Source organism: Cajanus cajan, chromosome 1 (genome assembly GCF_000230855.2).
Source record: "Cajanus cajan strain Asha chromosome 1, NIPB_CcT2T_4, whole genome shotgun sequence".
NCBI lineage: Eukaryota > Viridiplantae > Streptophyta > Magnoliopsida > Fabales > Fabaceae > Cajanus > Cajanus cajan.
The window spans coordinates 11,859,666-11,881,607 of record NC_138517.1 but is presented as its reverse complement, the minus strand read 5'-3'; the positions used below and the strand labels follow the sequence as shown (position 1 = coordinate 11,881,607).

The 21,942-nt window shown below is 32.3% G+C and overlaps 2 protein-coding genes across 7 annotated transcripts; one reads left to right on the top strand and one right to left on the bottom strand.

The window, feature by feature from the left end:
- The first annotated feature begins 2,465 nt into the window (after nucleotides 1-2,465).
- LOC109790745 (dehydration-responsive element-binding protein 1A) lies at nucleotides 2,466-3,571 on the top strand. Its single transcript, XM_083075086.1, has one exon. It carries the CDS (start codon nucleotides 2,637-2,639, stop codon nucleotides 3,327-3,329), a length of 693 nt encoding a protein of 230 aa, XP_082931212.1. The 5' UTR covers nucleotides 2,466-2,636; the 3' UTR covers nucleotides 3,330-3,571.
- Nucleotides 3,572-4,773: 1,202 nt separating this feature from the next.
- Nucleotides 4,774-20,288, bottom strand: LOC109790743 (valine--tRNA ligase, mitochondrial 1). Of its 6 annotated transcripts, none has more exons than XM_083075077.1 (21): nucleotides 20,120-20,287; nucleotides 19,963-20,034; nucleotides 19,541-19,591; nucleotides 19,242-19,411; nucleotides 19,066-19,138; nucleotides 18,760-18,825; nucleotides 18,589-18,672; nucleotides 18,136-18,213; nucleotides 17,944-18,027; nucleotides 17,505-17,584; nucleotides 10,960-11,017; nucleotides 10,585-10,887; nucleotides 10,281-10,451; nucleotides 9,810-10,000; nucleotides 8,279-8,681; nucleotides 7,225-7,476; nucleotides 6,439-6,939; nucleotides 6,133-6,224; nucleotides 5,715-5,814; nucleotides 5,392-5,537; nucleotides 4,774-5,138 (listed from the first exon to the last, which is right to left on the bottom strand). In XM_083075077.1, the coding sequence occupies exons 2-21, from the start codon at nucleotides 20,002-20,004 to the stop codon at nucleotides 5,009-5,011; spliced, it is 3,075 nt and encodes a 1,024-aa protein (XP_082931203.1). In that variant the 5' UTR covers nucleotides 20,005-20,034; nucleotides 20,120-20,287; the 3' UTR covers nucleotides 4,774-5,008. The 6 variants fall into 6 exon arrangements, with proteins under 6 accessions (XP_082931203.1, XP_020205545.2, XP_029125553.2 ...); XM_020349956.3 differs by having other exon boundaries at nucleotides 19,242-19,417; nucleotides 20,120-20,286; XM_029269720.2 differs by having other exon boundaries at nucleotides 19,963-20,288.
- Nucleotides 20,289-21,942: the final 1,654 nt, after the last annotated feature.

The following is a 21,942-nucleotide window of genomic DNA, read 5'->3' as shown; positions in this document are numbered from 1 at the left end:
AGACCAAGAGAGTAACAGAGAAGGCGGCAAAACTTTTCTAGATTAGGGGTCGAAAGTGAAATTGGGGGAAAGGTCTCCCATTCACGCTCCTTTTTTTTTTTTTTTTTTCCTTTCTTTTCTTTCTTTACTTTTGTAATTAAAAAAAATAAAATAAATACTAAATATTTTACTTTCAAATTCCTATAATCATAAATATTTTATTAAAGATATAATGATAAACATTAAATTAACTATTATTTTAAATTAAGTTAATATAATTAAATTTAATATCTAATATAAAATACATTCTTTATATTTATACTAATAAATAAAGGGATATCCCTTTTAATAACTATCTTTATCTCCACATTTGATAAATTATTATATTTTTTTATTATTAAAAAAATAATTTTTTTATTATCAAACTTAATACTTGAATTCAATACATTGAAGTTCAAAGGTCAATGTTAACACTACTTCGACCAATATATTTTTATTATTTAATTTTTATTTTTATTTTATTTTTAATAGAAATATAATGTATCTTGATCTTATTATTAATAATAATAATAACAATAATATTAATAATAATAATAAATAAGTGATTTATTAATTTTTTAGCTTAAAATTCATCATTTTTATTAATTTGTAAATTATAAAATATATTATTAAATATAATTATCTATAACTATAATAAGGAGATTGGATTCTTTGTTGTACACAATTTTTGTCCAGTTTTATCCTTATAATTACTATTTTATAAATCTTTTCAATAAATTTTACTCCATAACCATATCTATTTTAATTATACAGAATGTTTTTTTTTTTGAAGATTATATATATATATATATATATATATATATATGAAAAAAGATCAATTTACTCCAAGTGCAAGTTTACCTAAACTTACTGTATTTAATAACACATATTTTACATCAAATCTTAATAATCAAATCATTAAATTAAAATTTTTTAATATATATAAATTTTTAAAAAGTTTAAAAACAATTTGATACTCAGTTCATTAACTTTTAATTCATACATAAATTACTTTTAACTTATGAAATTTTTTTTTTCTTAAAATAACTTATAAAAAAAACTTATTCAAACAAACTTTCTGTCTATTTATCTTCTTAATTTTTCTCCTTAAAAATGATTTAAACAAACTCTAAATAGAATTTTAGTGAGCTTCTTTCATGGTGTCCGAGGGTGATTCCTAGGCCGTAGGGAATATTGACGTAAAGGTAATCCAAGAAGAGTCATTGGCTTGACCTTTAAAGTTAATGCAAGTATCTAGTTTAGTACATGCGAATTGCGAAGTATGCATGCACTCGCGGGAACAGACAGCAATAAAGAAAGAAACGCGCAATTAATGATCCTTTGGAAGTTGGAATTGTAACATGTGGTGGTTGTGAAAGAGCCTGACACCTGTACCATAGTTGTCTTTCCATCGCTTTCCCTACGCGAATCCAACTCTCGCTGAGTTGCCTCCTCCTCCTCCTACCTACACAATTCCTTACGTTACTCACAAAAAACACTCTTATCATATATGCTTTCACTTTCCTGCAAATACAAACTCTTTTCAATTTTTATTTAATTTAATCAACATGTAATCTTAGTATAATAAACATTTTATACTAATAAGTCACTAATTAATGCTTTTTTTTTCTTTTTTTATTTTATTTCTTCATTCTTTAACTCTTCACAAGGTTTGATCATATACAATCCGACTCATTTTATTAAATAAATTAATTAAATTAACTTTTTGATTGATCTAAAATAATCTTTAATATTTTTTTTAATCTATTTTTATCCCTATCTCGTGGGTAGAATGTAAATTGATTTCATTTTTTTAAATAAGATCTCGAATTAATTTGATTGAATTTTAAAAATTAAAAAATGATTAAAAAAATATCTTATTAAAGGTGAATAATCAAATTTTTTGACAAAAATTAATCATCGAAAAAATTAACGTAAAAAACATAGTTATAAAAAAAGTATTAAAAATTATATTATTAATTAATTAGAAATTTTAATATGGCTTTTTATACAATGATTATTAGAAATACTGAATTTATCAAACACGATAATTTGTAATTAATATTAAAAAATTACAGTATTGTTATATATATAATATTATTTATATAATAAATTGTAGAACAAATTTCAGAATTAAAGGAGTGAAAATGGGTGAGAAAAAGTTTTTATTTTATTATTATTTTGCTGGTCCAAATCCTACACAGTATCCTTTGACTCTATCAACTAACACACACATGACACATTAACTTCCTCTTTCTGTCCCTTACTCACTCACACACACACACACACTCTTTTTCTCATCACTTTCCTCTTTCCTTTTCAGAATGAGTCAAAAGCCAATCACAACTAGCCACCCAGCTGGCTCCTCACAACCCTGAACTCAAAATCTCACTCTCACACTCCGTGTGGCGTCTTTCTCTCTCAAAATCAAACCTATATATGCTTCCCTCACTTCCCTTTATTTATTACACACCTCACTCTCCCTTCTCTCCAACACAAGAACTCAAACCATCACCACAACAAAAAACAAGACAATATCATAACACCCTTTGCATCATTCTAGTGCAAGCCAAACCCTTTTAACTTAATTTGGCTTCACCACCATAGCATTAACTAACATGTTTACCTTGAGTCACTCTTCTGACGGCTACCATGCTTCCTCCGGGGGCTCTCGCGGCGGCGTCGCATTTCCCGGCGAGGACGTGCGGTTGGCGGTGAGGCACCCGAAGAAGCGGGCGGGCCGGAAGAAGTTCCAGGAGACGCGCCACCCGGTGTACCGGGGAGTCAGGAGGAGAAACTCTGATAAGTGGGTTTGTGAAGTGAGGGAGCCCAACAAGAAGACAAGGATTTGGTTGGGGACTTTCCCCACGCCGGAGATGGCCGCCCGGGCTCACGACGTGGCGGCGATGGCCCTCAGGGGCCGGTGCGCCTGCCTCAACTTCGCCGACTCGGCGTGGCGGTTACCAGTCCCCGCCACGGCCGAGGCGAAGGATATACAAAAGGCAGCAGCACAGGCTGCTGAGGCTTTTAGGCCAGACCAGACTTTAAAAAGGATAGACCAGACTTTAAAAAGTATCGATATGAGGGAAGAGCATGTAGAAGTAACATCAATGACGACGATAACAACGACAATGAGAGACCAACAAGGCATGTTTTATATGGATGAAGAGGAAGGGCAAGAGTTGGATATGCCTGAGTTGCTTAGAAATATGGTGCTAATGTCTCCAACGCACTGTTTGGGGTATGAGTATGAAGATGCTGACTTGGAGGCTCAAGATGCTGAGGTGTCACTATGGAGTTTCTCAATTTAGTAGTGTGTTTGGTTTGTTTTGTTTTGGTTGTTTCTTGTTAGTTTTGGATTGTGGAGTGTCTGTACTGTTTATTTTTATTAGTAGTACGGATACTATTTATAGGTGGAAAGATTGAAAGGGACTAGAAGGAATAATTTTCTTTTGTAACCCTTTTTTGTGGAAGTAAGTAATCAGGTATCAAGTGCATCCCTTCAAATTTATGAATAAAATAAATGAAAGAAGAATCTAGTTTTGGTTTTTAATGTTTGTTAAAGTATAATAACAAAGTGAGTTAACGTTGAGTGTGTGAAGGGTGAACCTTAGACTAGATAGAACATTTGCCAAGTGTACTAGGAGCCTATCAACAAACTAGGACCACGCTTTTTTCAAGTAGATTATAGTAATAGTTTAGCTTTAAAGAAGTAGATAAAGCAGAACTTTCTGTCATGATTTGAGTTGGATTGGGTCAAACTATTCAATTTGAAATTGGTAACCATCTCAAACAGTTTTTCTTTTTTTGAAGTCTTCACATATTTAAGTATATATGTTGAAATCGACACTTGACCCTGCAATAATGGTGCAATAATTGAAGAGGATTTGAATGTAAATAGAAAGTATGTCTTTGATATTTCCTTTAGAAACCAAAAGAGTCACTTTCTATCTTACGGTGTGGAGCCACGTGGCCAACTTGACCACGGTTTAGCCACGGTTTTGTGACCCATTCCCTCTAGAAAGCAGCCAAAACCATGTTTCCAGTTGTGAAATAAGTTTCGTTTCTGAGAAGATTCTAATAACTTGAAAATGTAGGAGCAACGAGCAAGAGAATTATGCACCAAATTATTTTGTACCTTCTAAGTTACTTAATAAACACCCCTATATATTTTTAATATTTTGGATTTATAAACTGTATTATACATAAACTTTGGAATTTAATTTTGAAATAATATAAAAAAAATTATATTATTAATCAATTAAGTTTACTCTAGATATGACTTTAATTATTATAAAAATGAATAATTTTCCGATATATGATGATTTATGGTTAGATAACAGTATAAAAACTGTTTAGAGTGTATTTCAAATAAGACAAATTTCATGTGTACTCTCTAAGGCCACATTTTTGCAATCAATCATACACTTGGTTGCAATTTCAACTTTTTATGCAGAATATAGTTATTGTTGTTACTAGCATTGCTTATATTAAGTAGGAGGTAACGTTTTTCTCAAAAAAAAAAAAATAGTTTCCTTTTGATTTTTGTGAAATGTGCTTTAGATGCGTGCGTGTATATGAAGAATTTGATGTTTAAATAATAGAACTCTGCCTCTGTTCTTATTCTTCCCTTCAGTTTTGTGCCCTGTATTTCTTCTTTTTCTTCTTGAATATGTGATGAGAAAAGGAACAAGGGAAGTAGAAGGAATTATTCTATTACTGAAAGCAAAGAAGCTGGCCCAACAGACAGATTCATAGGGGGAAAAAAGGATATAGAAAAGATTGCATTAATTTAGCAATTTAGAAATGGTACATTGGTAAGTATTACAGCCAATTATTGAACCCGTAAATATACAAACTGCATAGGGAAACTAATGTGCTTTTTCTTTCTAATGCTTCAATAAAGAACCATGAAAGGAACTTGATTAATCAAGTTCACAATATTTAATCTGAAGCTAGTCGTTAATAAGCCCAGCAACTTTCTCAGGAGTTACATTTTGAAGGTATCTAACTTCTTTAGCAGTGACTCTAGCTTCTTTCTGTTTCCATCTTGAATATGCGATGGAACCTTATCTTCATACGCTGGAGCGTTTATAGTCTTCTCTAGTCTTTCTATTTGCCTGCATAATCAAAGATCCAATATTTCAAGAGATAAAGATGTGTATTAAAAGCCACTCAAAAGAGGATGGGGGATGTCAAGCTTCCAATTGTTCACAAAAGAAAATCCAATCTTTTTATTTACCCCAATAAAATATACCATGTAAGCATTACTTAAGTATTCAATTAAGAAAATACAATAAAAAAAATGAAAATGCAAAGGGCATGTGTGTATGCTACTCTATCATAATATCTTGGATAACAAGGTAAACTTACTTCCTTAACTCTTGTATGTGCTTCTGAATCTGTTCTTGCCCTGCTTCTGAAAAAATATTTCCTTGAGGCTCCACATAAACAGAAAGGCTTTCATTTACAAGTGACATGGCATATCCAGATGGAACAGGATCATTTTCATTGATTACCTGCAAGCCATATAATCAGCATTACAAGTAAAAAAAATGTTAATCTGGTCAAGTAAACTAGTGTTACGCTATGCTACCCTAGAAGGACCTAGGTGTAGAAAAAGAGTCAGAAAATCACTCAACAAAATAAGGGATGTATGAATGCGTACAAAAATCATAGAAGTTTAAGAAACTTACAGTCAAAGAGGATAGATTTGATAGAGTAACAATCTCTAGTTTATAGTTGTTGATAATCTTTGTCACCATCTGTGTTTGGCAAAGAGCAATAGCTGGTCGCCTAACAACATAAGCATCAACTTCGGAATCAGCAAAGAATCTTAGATTGAATAACAATCTAATTTGTGGAAAAACTGGTTGACATTTGACAATTTAGTGCTATATATAACAATCCACAAACCCACTCCCCGCCCCAAAATAAGAATTATTTTTAAGCAGTTGTAACTCTTCCTGACTTATACATAAGAAAGGAAATAGGTACATGTTTCAATGTTAACTTAATTCAAATTGTGTTAGTTGAGATACAGAAGAAGTAAAGAACACCGAAGTTGAGAGGAAAATAGTGGCAAAATCAACTAGCACTCCTGTTTCCACATACCTCTCATGTCTTTCATTTGATAGTGATCTGAGAGACTTAACAGCACTCTCTAAAAGAGCCATCTCATCCTCCACCCTTTCATTATTCCAGCACTATGATTAAAAATAAACAAATTAATTAAAAGCTAAAACCGGGGATGATTATCCTTTAAAAATAAATAATAACAGAATCATAGAAGAAAATAATAACAAAAAAAAATCAGAATCATAGAAGAAAATAATGATGAGTAAATAAAAAAGAATGCACACAAAAAGCATGCTGAAAATTGACTAGTATTTGAATGGAAATGTGTCAGACCAAACTAACCTCGACAGGTGATGGATAACTGCTTATCATGATAGATTCCTCCCTCTTGCATTCCATCGGTGAAGGAAGGCGCTGCCACAATTCCTCCGTGACAAATGGCATAAAGGGATGAAGCAACCTCAGGCCGTTGTCAAGACAAAACCACAAAGTGTCTTTTGCAAATATTCTTTCAGAAGCAAACTTGGGATCATTACCAGTAAAATAAGGTTTAACCACTTCAATAAATACATCACACAATTGATACTGCCACCAAGAATACACAGCACTGGTAGCATTGGAGAACTCAAATGACTCCAGAGCCTTTATAGTTTTGGATATGGTTTTATTCAACACTGAAAGTATCCACTGGCAGCTAAATGGAAGAACATCTGGATTCAATTTTGCAGGTGGAGTATAATCATCTCCAAGCTTGGTCATAGCAAACCGCACTGCATTCCACAATTTATTACACCATTGCCGGTACCCTACTACCCTTTTAATGTCTAAGTTAATTTTGTCAGACTGAGACAAAAGTCAAGAATGTTGATGAGAAAATGACAAAACTTGGCTAATTAAGAACAATTTTCATTTAAAGATAAGGAGTGCTTGCAATACATTCTTCTTAACACACTCACTCTATTGATTAAAAACTACAAAATCAGGAGAGAGACATTAAATAAAGTGTAGAACCTATCAATTTTTGTATTTTTAATAAATTTTAACCAATTGAAGAGAATGTATATAAAAGAGTATATTTGAGAGTTAGTTGTTAACATTTCTCTTTATGGATTGGTAGAAGAATAACACCTGAGCCATGTATGAGACCAGTGCAAAACGGAGAGCATCAGCACCACATTCATCAATTCCATCTGGAAAGTCCTTCTTCTGACCTGCTCTAGCTACAGTTAGTTCTTTGGGGTCCAGGTTACTATCCTCTAGCCTCTTATGCAGACCTTCCAGTGATATCCCATTTATCACTTCAATGGGATCAATAACGTTTCCTAAGGACTTAGATATCTTTCGGCCATGTGCATCCCGAATCATGGGATGCAAATATATCTGCATAAGATTATTAGTACATCTGTAAGATCTGAAATTCTTAGGCATGCATGAACTCAATTCATATTTCATAGTACATCAACACTATTTACCAAAGGAGATCCTCCATTTGGAGTTCATTTTTTCTTTCCTATAAATAGTGATGTAATAGAAAGCCATTCGTTCATCTTTGACAGTATTTATAATTTGATTCCTGTTGCTTCCGTTCTTCTAATAAAATGTTAAATTTCAGCATAAGATAGGCGAGCCTGTGCATTGTACAAGCTTCAATCACAAAGGTTTTTTGTGTGATAGGACATGTTAGAGATGCAATATAAAACTAATTACGTATCTTCACCTAACAGCTTAAGCTTTTGAGATAGTTAGTTCGTGCAAAACACAAATGTCTACAACTGAGAAGTGAGGAGAAAATCCTCATCTTAAATCAATAACAAATGCCTACCCATTCAAGCTTGAAAACTTGGTACAGTATGATCAAAAATGCTTTGGTAAGCATATTAAATAATGTTATCCACGAATGATCATCAAAAGATAGTTAGGATTAAATATGTTTTTAGCCCGTGAACTTTTACCAATTTTTATTTTTAGTTCCTGAACAAATTTTATTTGATTTAATCCGAATAATTTTTTTTTATGAACAAAAAATCTTAACACAAGGGACCAAAAATGTTAACAAATGAAAAAGTTCATAAACTAAAATTGAAAATCTGCAAAAGTTCATAGACTAAACTAATAAAGAAATTTGTTTAGAAACTAAAAGTAAAAATTGACAAAACATATTTAATCCAAATAGTTATCTCACCTTTCTAAAAGGCACATCTCCACCCAGATTCATTCCTAACATCACCATCCGAGCAACCCAAAAGAAGATGATATCATGGCCAGTTTCCAACACAGAAGTTGGATAAAATGCCCTAAGATCTTCTGTCACATCTGGCCAGCCCAATACAGATAATGGATACAGACCAGCAGAAAACCATGTATCAAGTACATCAGGATCCTGCCTCAAGTGAAACTTCTTTCCATTATACCTTAGGCTAGCCTCCTCTTGAGCCTCCTTTTCATTTCTTGCCACTATCCAATGATCTTCATAAGCACCATATTCCTGAAGAGTGTCATCCTCTAACATGACATACCATGCAGGTATTTGGTGACCCCACCATAGCTGCCGCGAAATGCACCAATCATGTATATTTCCTAGCCATCTATAAGATGTTATATCTTGGTCAATACATGCTTATACCACACAACAATAAAAATAGAAATAGAAATAGAGGAACAAAACCACATGAAAACAATAGAAGTTAGAGTGCATGCTAAGAACACCATAATAACACAAGTGCCCCCACCATGAAGAATATTATGAAATTAAAAATCAACCTTAGATCAATGTATTCTATATACTCCATTCAATGATTTGATTTATATCTTTGGCCAATGCTTATTACTGTGGAAAAAACCGTGAGAAATCAGTGAGAAATGACAATTAATCAAAATTCATTATATTCCTCAAGATTTCATTTGCCTCAGCTTCAATGTTGAGCTGTACCAAGCAGGGTAGCCGAATTCAATCTAAAAAGTCAAAGCATTTCTTACATATATAATATAATATAGGCTAAACTATACTTTTGGTCCTTTATCTTATTTATTAAATTTATTTTAATCTTTTATTTTTTAAAATGTTCATTATAGTCAACTATCTCTTAAATTTGGCCTAATTTAATCCTTTTGAAGCAATAATTGTTTTCAATTTTAAAACATGATTTTGGGTTATTTTTTGAATGATTCAAAACTTGAAATTTATATTATTATATTCACTTATATAAAAACTGTTGAGCGCAACTAAAATTCAAATAAAAAAATATTATAAACATGATGAAAATTACATAAAAAAAGTTCAAAAGACAATTAAAATTTCAAAAAACTATAATTTTATACTATTTTCTAATTGATTATTAGACATATTTTTTACTTGATTTTTATTGTATTATGACTCTTATGAATTTAAACATTAATTAAATTTTATAATTTTTATATAGTTAAATCTATTATTACAGGTTTCACGTCTTAAATCAGTAAAAAAAAAATAATTTAAAATTGAGTTACCAAATTAATCTAAATATAAAAGATAAAAGATCAAAATAAACATTTTAATAAATAAAAAACTAAAATAGATTTAATAAATAAAATAAAAGAATAAAAGTATAATTTAATCTGTAATATATTACTATAACAGAGATGGTAAAATCTACTAGGACTTTTCACACTGGTACTTCCTTCTTGTAATATAAAAAAGGAAATAACAAAAAAACTAACATAGGAGATATGCAAACCTCTTCCAGTCAGCTGTAAATTGCTTTGGTATAATATCTAGTTTTTTGCGTTCTAAAGCATGAAGAGCCTGCTTTCCCAGATCCTCAGACATAACATACCACTGCGGCTTTATTAGGGGTTCCACTATATCATTGCTTCTCGAACATACACCAAGTCGCATCTCATTGCTTTCAGAACCTCTGTACAAGCCCTAAACAAAAGAAAAAAAAAAACAAAATGTAATAAGAAATATCGCAAAATAGTTTATTTCAACATTTAGATTAGTACAAGCATCATAGAAACAAGCTCTTGCTAAATCAGACAATACTTGATAAATATATAAATGCAATGTCAAAAGAGCTTTATATGCAACATAAATCAGATTCTTCATGAACGCATGAGTAATTAATTTCCAACAAAGTGTGGCATGCACCATGCATGTTGCCTAAGTACCAAATATTTGTTATGAACTAAATTCACAGCACCAATACCTTCTGCTGCAATACTTCTATGATTGCTTCTCTAGCTTTAAATCGTGGCATGCCCTCAAATTTGAAGCCACCATTGCTATTTATTTTACCATCATCAGTGAAAATATTGATGAATTCAAGGTTGTGACGCTTCCCCACATCAAAATCTTCGGGGTCATGAGCAGGGGTAATCTGCAAGGAATAAATAATAATAATAATAATAATAATAATAAGAAAAAGTAAATTACAATGATATGTACAACCTCTTGAAAAAGAATTTCAACACTACAAAATTTACAAATTTAGTCATATATATGGTGGTCACCTTAACAGCACCAGTCCCAAACTTTGGATCAACAAGAATAGTATCACAAATTATAGGAAGCTTTCTGCCATTAAATGGATGAATAGCATATTTCCCATGAAATTGGCAGAATCTGTCATCACTAGGATGTATAGCAATAGCAGTGTCACCAAGCATAGTTTCTATTCTAGTTGTGGCCACAACAATTTCACCAAGGTTCCCTTCCAAAGGGTAGGCAAATTTTGTTAACACCCCAAATTCCACCGGTTTCGCATATCCCGGAACATTAAGCAGAGTCCTTTCTTTGATTTCAACATAATCCACCTTCATGCAGCAAGTAATTACACTAAATATGGAATACATCAAGTAAAACATTGAAGCACTCACATTGCATACCTCAATATCGGATATTGCTGTTCGTAACACACAATCCCAATTCACTAAACGAACATCCCTACAACAGTGGCAATAGATAACAAAGTTTACTCCAGATAAGAACCTTTTAGAGTCATAATTGGCATAGACATTAGACTAGAAAATTGAAATATAAACATTGATAGGAAGTTGAGAGCTTGAGGAATAGTCAAAATTTAATCAACAAGTCAAGCTCAAACCAGCATTATATATTTTAATTTAATTTAATTCTCATGAATATATATGATATCATGTAGCATTTCTTTTATTAACATTTGTCTGTATCAACTTAGGAAAAACCATTAAAAGGTGCTTGGCTATAAATGTTTTCACTTGAAAATTTGGTTTTTAATAGGTCCCTTCTTGTTTTTAAGGAATAAAGGAAGTAGCAAAAGGAGAGAAATAAATAAAATACTGGAAGAGGAAGAATATATAAATTGGAATGAAATAGATCGTGGGAATTCACTTTATTCGACTGCCAATTGCAATACATTTATAATACTTGCAGTAACAAAAAAACTGACAAAGATAAAACTGAAATACTTTGGCCTAAAGTTTAGGAACAGCTACTTTGACTAGAAAGACTTATTCAACAACTGAAACAGTAAGAGCTAAAACAAATAAAGATGCCACGTGCACTCCAAAAACAAATATCTAACACTCCTCCTTGATTTTGGGACTGCAAACTCCAATCTTCTGTCTTAAGAACTCAAACTTGCTAACTGGAAGTGGCTTGGTGAACAAATCTGCAACTTGGTGTTCAGTCTTGCAATAAACAAGGACAACAGCTCCATCTCTCTATACCTCCCTTAAGAAGAACAACTTAATGTTGAAATGCTTGGTTTTCCCATGAAAGACAGGATTATGAGAAATAGCTATTGCAGCTTGATTGTCAACAAAAACTTCCGTGCTTTCCTTCTTCCCTATGTTAAGATCAATTAAAATTTTCCTCAACCACAAGGCTTGGTTAACTGCAGCTGTAGCAGCAACAAACTCAGCTTCTGTTGTAGATTGCGCAACAGTTTCTTGTTTCTTTAAGTTCCATGAGAAAACACTCGATCCAAAGTTAAAACAATACCCTGAGGTACTCCTCATATTATCAATTGAGTCACCCCAATCACTATCTAAGAAACCTGTTAGCTTAAATTCTTCAGTCCACTTGAACTTGATGCCAAAATTGCAGGTGCCTTTGACATATCTAATCACCTTTTTTTGCAGCCTTGAGATGCATTTCACTAGGAAAATGCATAAAGGGATAAAATGCTTACAACATTTAAGATGTCGGGCCGAGTTGTTGTAAAGTACATCAAACACCCAATCATGCTTCTGAAATATGCTTGATCTATCTTCTCGGTTCCATCTTCCTTGCACAACTTTTCTTTTTGATTCATTGGAGTGTTCATTTCTTTGCATTCTTCAAGTTTGAACTTCTTCAAAATCTCCTTGGCGTATTTTTTTTTGACAAATGAAGACTTCATGTTCTCCTTGTTTGATCTCCATGCCAAGAAAGAAGGTCATTAAACCAAGGTTTGTCATCTCAAAAACCTCCATCATTTCTTTCTTAAGCTTCTCTACAAGCCTTGTGTTGCCTCTTGTTACAAAGAGGTCATCCACATAGAGTGAGATGATAAGAATGTCACCTCTATCATGCTTAACATACAATGAATCCCAAGTTTAGCAAATGATCATCAATTCTGTTGTACCAAGATATTAGGGCTTGTTTCAGCCCATAAAAAGCCTTTTTGAGAAGATAAACCTTATCTTCTCTTTCCTTCACAAAGCCTTGGGGTTTTTCAACATAGATTTCTTCTTGTAAGAAACCATTTAAAAAAGTTGATTTAACATCAAGTTGATAAACCTTCCAATTCTTTTGAGCAACTATTGCAAGTAACAACTGATGGTGTCCAATCGAGCAACAGGTATAAACGTATCTGAGTAGTCTACACCAAAAATCTGTGCATAACCTTTCACCACAAGTCTTGCCTTGTGTTTGTTGATAGAACCGCCAGCATTTAGCGTAGTTCTATACACCCACTTGACCCCCAATTACTTTTCTACCTTGAGATTTTTCCATAAGAATCCAGGTTGGTTTTTCTCAATCATTGACAACTCCTGCTTTATTGCAGCCATCCAATTTGGACTTTTCTTTGCTTCTTCATAATCTACAGGTTCACACAGAAATATTGCATCTTTCATAAATTTCAGAGAGCAATCTGGTATCTCTTACTGAAATATCATCCACTAATTCATTTTTCCAGCTTTCTTCTTCATTCCGTTTTGTGTTTGAGGCTGAAGACTTGAACTTCACATCTGTAGAGGCCAGATATATCTTCTTTTTATCATCCCAATTCCATTCTTCATCTTCCACAAAGTGAACATCCCTGCTAATAACTATTTTTCCGGTTTGCGGTCGAAAGATTTTATAAGCTTTGCTGACTGTACTATAGCCTATAAAGATACCCAGTAATGCTCTTTTATCCAACTTATCTCGCTTGCTTTGTGGAACATGAGTAAAGCACAAACAACCAAATATTTTAAGAAATTTCAAAGATGGTTTGTAACCATACTAGACCTCAAATGGTGTTTGATTGTTCAATGCTTTGGTGGGAAGTCTATTATGAAGAAAAATAGTTGTACTTGCTACCTCTGCCCAATATTCCTTTGGAAAATTCTTCTCATACAACATACATCTCGTCATCTCCAAGATATATCGATTTCTCATCTCATTAACCCCATTTTGTTGTGGGGTATAGGGAGCGGTTAGTTGATGTTCAATGCCAGAATCCTCACAAAATTTGTTGAATTTTTCATGTGTATTCAGTGCCATTGTCTAACCTCAATCTGAATTTTGAAACCATTTTTGTTCTCAACCTTGGCTTTGAACTTCCAAAAAACTCCAGTCACTTCTGATTTGTTCTTGAAGAAAAAGATCAAGCATTCTGGTAAAGTCATCAATAAAGAGAACATAATAAAGATTACCTTTCAATAAAGTTGTTCTTTGAGGCCCTGCAACATCTGTGTGAATTAATTGCAACTTCCTTGATGCTCTCCATGTTGTCTTTGAAAAAGGTTTTCTGTTTTGCTTGCCAAATTGACAAGCTTTGCAATTTGAAATTCGATCCTCATGCTCAGGAACATCAAGTGCCAGGCCTTTTTCATTTAACTGCAACAGCCCTTGGTGATGATAATTCACGAGCCTCTTGTGCCAGATTTCTAGGACATTTTCCTTGAGTGAGAAAACAGCTTGCTCCTCCATTGGATTTAGAGCAAAGCTTTTCCCTTTCATTTTTACCTTGAACATATCTTGACCAATTGCATCTTTAATCAAGCAATATTTGTCTTCAAAAACAACTTTAAATCCTTTTTCGGTCAATTGATCAACACTTAATAAGTTTTGGTCAAGCTGAGGAATAAAGAACATCAAGAATAAATTTTGTGCCTACACAGCTTGTGATTGCAACTGTTCCTTTTCCTCTGACTGTGATATAATCACCATTGCCTATTCTGACTTTAGTGACATTAGTTGGCCTCAAATCTTTGAAGAGTGCCTTGTCAAAGGTCATGTGGTTGGTACAACCACTATCAATTTAGCCAACTTTCATTTGACTCACTACTCAAGAAACAAGTAGCCACAAATAGTTGGTCCTCTTCCTCTTGATTGGCAATCTGAGCTCCTTCATCGTGGTAATTTTTGTTTTTACAAATTACAGCTTCATGCCCCATCTGGTTGCACTTGCTGCATTTTGCCTCTAGTCTTTTCCAACATTTGAAGGGTGGATGACCTTTTCTACCACAATGTTGACAAGGTGGATAGTTTTTCTTTACTCCCTTGCCTTTAATTTGGTTGTTTGCTGGACTTTCATTGCTTGACACCTAATTCTTCTTGAAATTTTTCTTTTTACTTGTTCCAAGTTCTTGGCTCTTGGCTTGTAAAGCACCTTCAACCATATAATCTTTCCTCATGAGTCTTCGTTGCTCCTGGGCTTGTAGGGCGTGTATAACTTCTGCCAAAGTGATCTTGGACAGATCCTTTTGTTGGGGTTATTTTTATGATATTTGTCTGAGGGGATATTTTATGAGGGTTGTTTTTTTATAAGTTTATTACACAAACATACTCCACAATGATGAGATATTGTCCGCTTCGGGCCTTAGCCCGGTTTTGCTTTTGGTCATCACCCAAAAGGCCTCTCAATTATTAAAGTATGTTTATATGTTATGAGTTATGAAGGGTTATGAGGGTTGTTACCGCATTCAACCAGTGGATTATTTTTATAAGGTTATTACACAAGCATATTCCACAATGATGAGATATTGTCCGCTTTGGGCCTAAGCCCTCACGGTCTTGCTTTTGGTCATCACCCAAAAGGCCTTTCGATCATTGAAGTATGTTTGTATTATATAAATTATTATTTTTTGTCTTATTTTATCGATGTAGGACTTGTTTGTATCCCAACACCTTTGTATTCTCCAATGTGGTTATTGATGCTTCATATCTCTCAGGCACTGTAACTAGAATTTTTTCAACTATTCTAGAATCATAAAATTTAGTGCCAAGCAATCTAACCTTGTTAACAATGCTTAGTAGTCTATCTGAGTAACTTTTAATCGTCTCAGACTCTTGCATTTTTTGCAGCTCAAATTCCTGCATCAAACTCAGAACTTGCATGCCTCGAATCTGCTCATCCCCTGCATACTCTTCCTTCAAGTAATCCTAGATTGACTTTGGCCTTTTGTGGGTTATGATCCTAGTAAATATGGTTTGAGAAACACCAACAAATAGGCATGACTTTGCCTTTGCCTTCTTGGTTTTTTTCTCTTTGTGGTTCTTTATTTGAGCCATGGTAGCGTTTTCAAGCAGTGGAGGTATTTCGTAATCCTCTTCCACGACTTCCCACAAATCCAAAGCTTCTAGGTAAGCCTCCATTTTGACAGCCTAGAGATTGTAGTTTTCTCCATCAAAAACTGGAGGTGCAACTTGTGAGAAATTTGATTCAACATCCATTTTCATAGGTCCGTAAGAATAGGACTCACGATACTAATTGTTGTTTTTAAGGAATAAAGGCAGTAGCAAAAGGAGAAAAATAAATAAAATACTGGAAGAGGAAGAATATATAAATTGGGATGAAATAGATCTTGGGAATTCACTGTATTCGACTGTCAATTGCAATACATTTATAGTACTTGCAGTAACAAAAAAAAACTGACTAAGATAAAATTGAAATACTTTGGCCTAAAGTTTAGGAACAGCTACTTTGACTATATTCAAAGGTGACAGTAACATTGTGTCTATGTTTTGTTCTATCATGTTGTAGCCATGCTCGAGCCATTTACTTTTTAATTGGGCATATAGAAAAATATATCATCAGTGTGTCTTACTTGTTGGGATACAAACAAGTCTCACATCGATAAAATAAGAGAAAAAATAGCAACTTATAAAGCACACACATACTCTAATGTCAGAGAGGCCTTTTGGGTAATGACCAAAAGTAAAATCGTGAGAGGTTAGGCCCAAAACGGACAATATCTCATCATTGTGGAATATGCTTCTAATATATAAATACAGATTTACAGATTTCGCTGCATGAAAGGTTAGGTCTCATGTTTGAGAGAAGGATTGTTGGGATACAAACACGTCCCATATCGATAAAATAAGAGAAAAAATAACAACTTATAAATCACACACATACTCCAATGTTTGAGAGGCCTTTTGGGTGATGACCAAAAGCAAAAACCGCACATACTTCAATGTTTGAGAGGCCTTTTGGGTGATGACCAAAAGCAAAACCGTGAGGGCTTAGGCCCAAAGCAGACAATAACCTTATAAAAATAACCCTCATAAAATATTTTCTCAGACAAATATCATAAAATAACCACAACATTACTAAACATGTGTGATGTGTCTAACACATGCAGACATCATTAAAATGGCACGGTGGGGCTTTATACACCTCAACAAATTTGGGAACGTGTAAATACTAGTGCCATAGCAAACACTTCTCAAAGGCATCCTGTTATTTTTTCAATACTGCTTTGAAAGATCTGTCACTTAATTGCTTGCCTTAATGCATGTATCATTTGCATCTTTTTAACTTTAAGAATTGTTTAAATATTTGGGAGAAGTCACGTCGATGTCATAGTCTAACAAAAATTTAGCTTTGTGTAAATCATATTGTTAGTAGTTTCAACTAATCTAAAATCACCGTTTATATAACTTTTTAGTTATATATTATAAAAATCAAAAAACTTACTATACATAAGAGATCTGTGATTAGATGAAAGTGTAAAACTACTTTACATTTTTTTAGTACATAACCTATTTTCTCTATTGCCAATTTTTGAAAGCTTTCTATTTGGTTTCCAACTTAACTAATACCACATGTCTTGAATCTTGATACGATATAATCATGATCTTTCTGAATTCAAAAAAGTTGAAATCGGCATTAATGAAGAACCCCTAATTCAAGAGTTAAGATAAAAGCATCTCAAAATGACAACATATATTGTGATTCCGTAAACAATCACCTCACCTGTAGATAAGGCCATGCTTGTATAGCCTCACAAAAGCTTCTGTCACAGCGTTAGATCTTCTGTCATCCATTGTGAAACACTGGAATGGATAGCATTCAGGCACAGACGAATATGAAAACCGAACATCACATTATGTCAGTGAACATGAGAAAAAGATCTATTTCTATTGTGAAGGCTTATTTTCTTAGCTTCCTCGAGGGTTATATGCTCATAAAGAGTTTATTAGGATGTTTCTAGACTGCATGTGCAAAGAAATTGCATTGCTCTTTAGAGCTGATGTATTTTCTTTTTACCTCTATAGTGTCCAAGTAACCTTAGGAGAATTCATGATCCTCTTGTTTTGCATTCTTTTCGGACAATGAATTCTTCTTTTTATCAAGAGAGAGAGCTGTGACATTGGACTAAACACTAAAGAAGTTATAACTTATATATATTTACCTCACGAGACCAATCCATAGAGGTTCCTAACCGACGTAGTTGTTGTAATATTGTGCCCCCATACTTGTGTTTCCATTTCCAAACCTTTTGAACCAACATCACCAAAGTAGGTTATATGATCAAGAACAAACAAATAGAATATATCAAGTTAGTAAGGACCATTGACTTCAAAGATCATTCCACAAAACATACCTCAGATATAAATCTCTCACGGCCAAGATCATGCCTGGTTAATTGTTTTTCACGCATTATCTTTTTCTCCACAACTACCTGTTCTATGACAATCATAATCAAAATCATCTTATACATAAAAGATACGCTGAAAACAACAAATGAGAGAGTAATAAAGTGGTTTTTGAGTGAAATAAAATAAAAATTATCAAAAAAACATTGACAAAATTGAATGTCTATATACAATAATACAAATGAATAATGCACAAGACCAACGTCCAACAAGTCGTATGTCGGTGTAATATATTGGACTTGATCTCCTTAAACAAAGTTTTAAGTTCGAGTCTTGTGAATAAGAAAAAATATGATTAGAAAGGGAAACTTCATTAAAAGTTGTCAATCAGGTTGCTAGATTAGTTATTGGCAAATCAGAAAAAAGCTAGAAAAGTGAAATTTGTTGAATTCAGAAACAACCTGTGTTGCAATCCCACCATGGTCCATCCCAGGCACCCACAAAGCATTGTATCCAGACATTCTTCGCCAACGAATCATTGTGTCCTGCAATCAATAAATAACATCGAGATGAATGATTCTTGGATCTTGACAGCTAAACTGCACAACATAACAATGAAAATTTGTGCGCACCTGTATTGCTGCTGTGAGAGCATGACCTATGTGGAGAGCACCAGTCACATTAGGAGGAGGATAAACCTGAACATAAAGCACTATCATCTTGTCTCATCACATGGTATACAAATTGTTTTCAATGAGTAAAACTAACAATTCCATTGATTTTTCAGAAACTTCATAAACTATACCACAAATTGAAGCATGAGAAAGGCTATTTCACACTCAAAAAACCAAGTGTTAAGTACTAATTGTAACCAAAACATTCTTTGTTTCCCTGAGATTGTAACTTAGGTACAAAAGCAAAGTCAACAAAATTCTCACAATAACAAAAGGTTGTTTGGTGCTGCTAGCATCTGCCACAAAGAACCCTGATTTCTCCCACCACTCATACCACCTAAAGTTTTATCAAACACAATTAAAAGAATCATTTCATATTTTCATATAATATAACCAAATTGCTGTGAACATAAACAGTTAAAGAAAGAATTAGCACTCACGATTTCTCCACAGCACTTGGACTGTACTGCTTTGACATTTGACAGGACATACGTTTCTTATCACCTGAAGGAGTCTCAGGATCAACACAATCTTCAGGATTCTCATCCTCTACTCCACCTTTCACATTTTTTCTTCCATTCCTTTTTGAGGCACGAGACGGGTGCCGATCCTGTTCCTGAACATTCTTTACAATATCAAATTCCATGAAACAACAAACAATTGAATGCAAATTCATATAATACAAAAAGTAAAAAAGAAAAATAATCAAGTGTTGTTGCAGATGAGAAGCTCTAATCACCTGAGCTTGCTTAAGAAGAAACTTTTCTTTTTTCAATTGCTTCTCTCTTGCCTGCCACAAAGCAATAGATTCAATGGTAACACAAAATGCAACTTTGTGTCCATTCATTTAAACAACAAACAACAATGACTAAGAGTTGTTTGGATAAACTTTTCCAAAAATTTAAATGAAACAAGTTTTTTCACAAGTTAAAATTAGTTTATGCTTAAGCTAATTTGTAGTAGTTCTTTTCTGTTAACTTCTCCAAAATCTTATTTTAAACTCATGCATAACTATTTAGCTTATGAAGAAACTTATTTTAATTTTTTTACTTATTTTTCTCACTTAGAAGTACTTTTAAGAAAACCTATCCAATACTTGATATGCAAAAACTAGCATAAATCAACAAGAAGATGAATATGAATATGAAGATTGTGAAGGACCTTATCTTCCCTCTTCTTTTTCTTGTCAGGGTCTTCTTCCATTGTTGGTGAAAGATGAAGTGTTCCTATGCTCTGACAAAGATTCTAGGAGATTGAGATTCTGCGTGCAAAATTATGAAGTGTGCGAGGCAAATATACCAATGATAACTGTAGTTACCAAGTGAGACTGTTTTTATAGCTCGAGAAAAACGAGGAATACTGAATAAGGTGATTCTCGCTTCATATTGAACAAGACTTTCTTAATTTTCAACAAAGTTCATCTAACAATAAGAGAATGCGTTATGACTCAGAAAACGCTCCTTTTGATTTTTTTTTTTTTTGGTTCGTGAAACGCTCCTTTTGATAGTATGATAATATTGTGTCGTTTTCTCTATGTATTTAAATATTTCCTTGCCCTTCAAGTAATACTATAACCCAATCAATTAAAAGTTTGACTTGTTAGTTTCAATTAAAATTGGCAAAAGATGTAGAATGGGATCAACACTTTTTCTTTTTAATTTCACCAGTTTAACGTACACTTTAAAAATAGTTTTTAGGTTTGAATGATTTTGAACCTTAAAATTATTATAACTTTTTTTTTTTGGGTTACAAACTTTTTACTTTAATCTTGATAAAAGAATTATTGATCCAGTCCCTATATTTAATAAAAACAAAGAAATTTTAGTGTTATCAATGATTATAAACATGACTTTTATTATAAAAAAGATCTTTATATCAAAAATATTCTCTAAACAATGGTTGGAGAATAATTCCCTTTGTAATATAGAGATCACCTAAGTGATTATTGTTTCTACTAATAAAAATTGTTATTATATTTTTTTTTAAAAAAAAAAATCAATTATCTATCAATTATGATAAATTTTGTTGATTGATTTTTATAACTTTTAAGGACTGAATTAATAATCAAAAATCAAAATTAAAAAATCATATATTTAATTTTTTTTATAAATAAAAACAGTACACCTTAAACTCATTCACCAATAAAGTAATATCTCAGATACGACGAAAATAAAATTTGCCTTTCAAATACAAATAAAATTTGTCTTATAACTATTATTAACAACGAATCGAACTAATTCAAAAATAACTCAAATTGTAATTCAACAATTAGTTTGTTGAATTTTGTTCATAAACTTAATAAGCTAAACTTAAACTAAAAATTAAATTCAATAAATAAATGAGTCGAACTTGAGTTATATATAATTTGACTCATTTGATTCATGACACAAATATATAATTGACTTTCTATTTAATTCAAGTTTATTAAAATTTCAAAGAACTTTTAAAACTTAATTATATGTTATTAATAATAAAAGAAGTAACTTAGGATTTTATAGTTATGAATTAGATTTTCTCTTATTTTATGCAAGATATAGTTATTTTTTTTTATGCAAATTGTAGATGTAATTATTTTCTTTAGGATCATACTTTTTTGAGTTTTGAATATAAGAAAATAAATAAAAAATTAAAAAGAAAACTTCATAATTATTAGTCTCATATACAAGCAAATCAATCTTTATTTAATGTTGTTATCTCTAAAATACTATTTCATTTAATTGAAATTATATTTGTAAAGCCTCTTACTATACTCGATATCAAGTTTCAAGGAAAGACTGTTTAGAAAAATGTTATTTTTAAAATGGAATTAACAAAATTAAATAATGTAAACAACCTTTCTTGATTAACATGAATTGATTTTTTTATATATTCAAAAACCAACAAAATACCTTATAACCTTGCAAAAACTACTAAAACAAGTTACATTTTGTCTTTTTTAAAATAGTTAAACAATCATTTATCTAAAATCTATTAATAAATTGAAATTTTGAAATACATAAGATTCAAAAAAAAATGATTTTTAGTTCATATAATTCAAGTTAACAAACAAAACCATTCTATTGGCGAATTTGAACCAAGTCAAAAAAATTTATGTCAAACTCATGCCATATTTTGAACTAAGTCAAATATTATAAAGTTTAA

Coding starts and splice junctions, on each gene's coding strand:
- LOC109790745 (XM_083075086.1), top strand. CDS start 2,637: ATGTTTACCTTGAGTCACTCTTCTGACGGCTACCATGCTTCCTCCGGG.
- LOC109790743 (XM_029269719.2), bottom strand. CDS start 20,004: ATGGAAGAAGACCCTGACAAGAAAAAGAAGAGGGAAGATAAG. Junction 11,018..17,504: donor AAGCATGGCCTTATCTACAG/GTGAGGTGATTG, acceptor CCACTGTTGTAG/GGATGTTCGTTTAGTGAATT. Junction 10,888..10,959: donor CAGCAATATCCGATATTGAG/GTATGCAATGTG, acceptor TGCTGCATGAAG/GTGGATTATGTTGAAATCAA.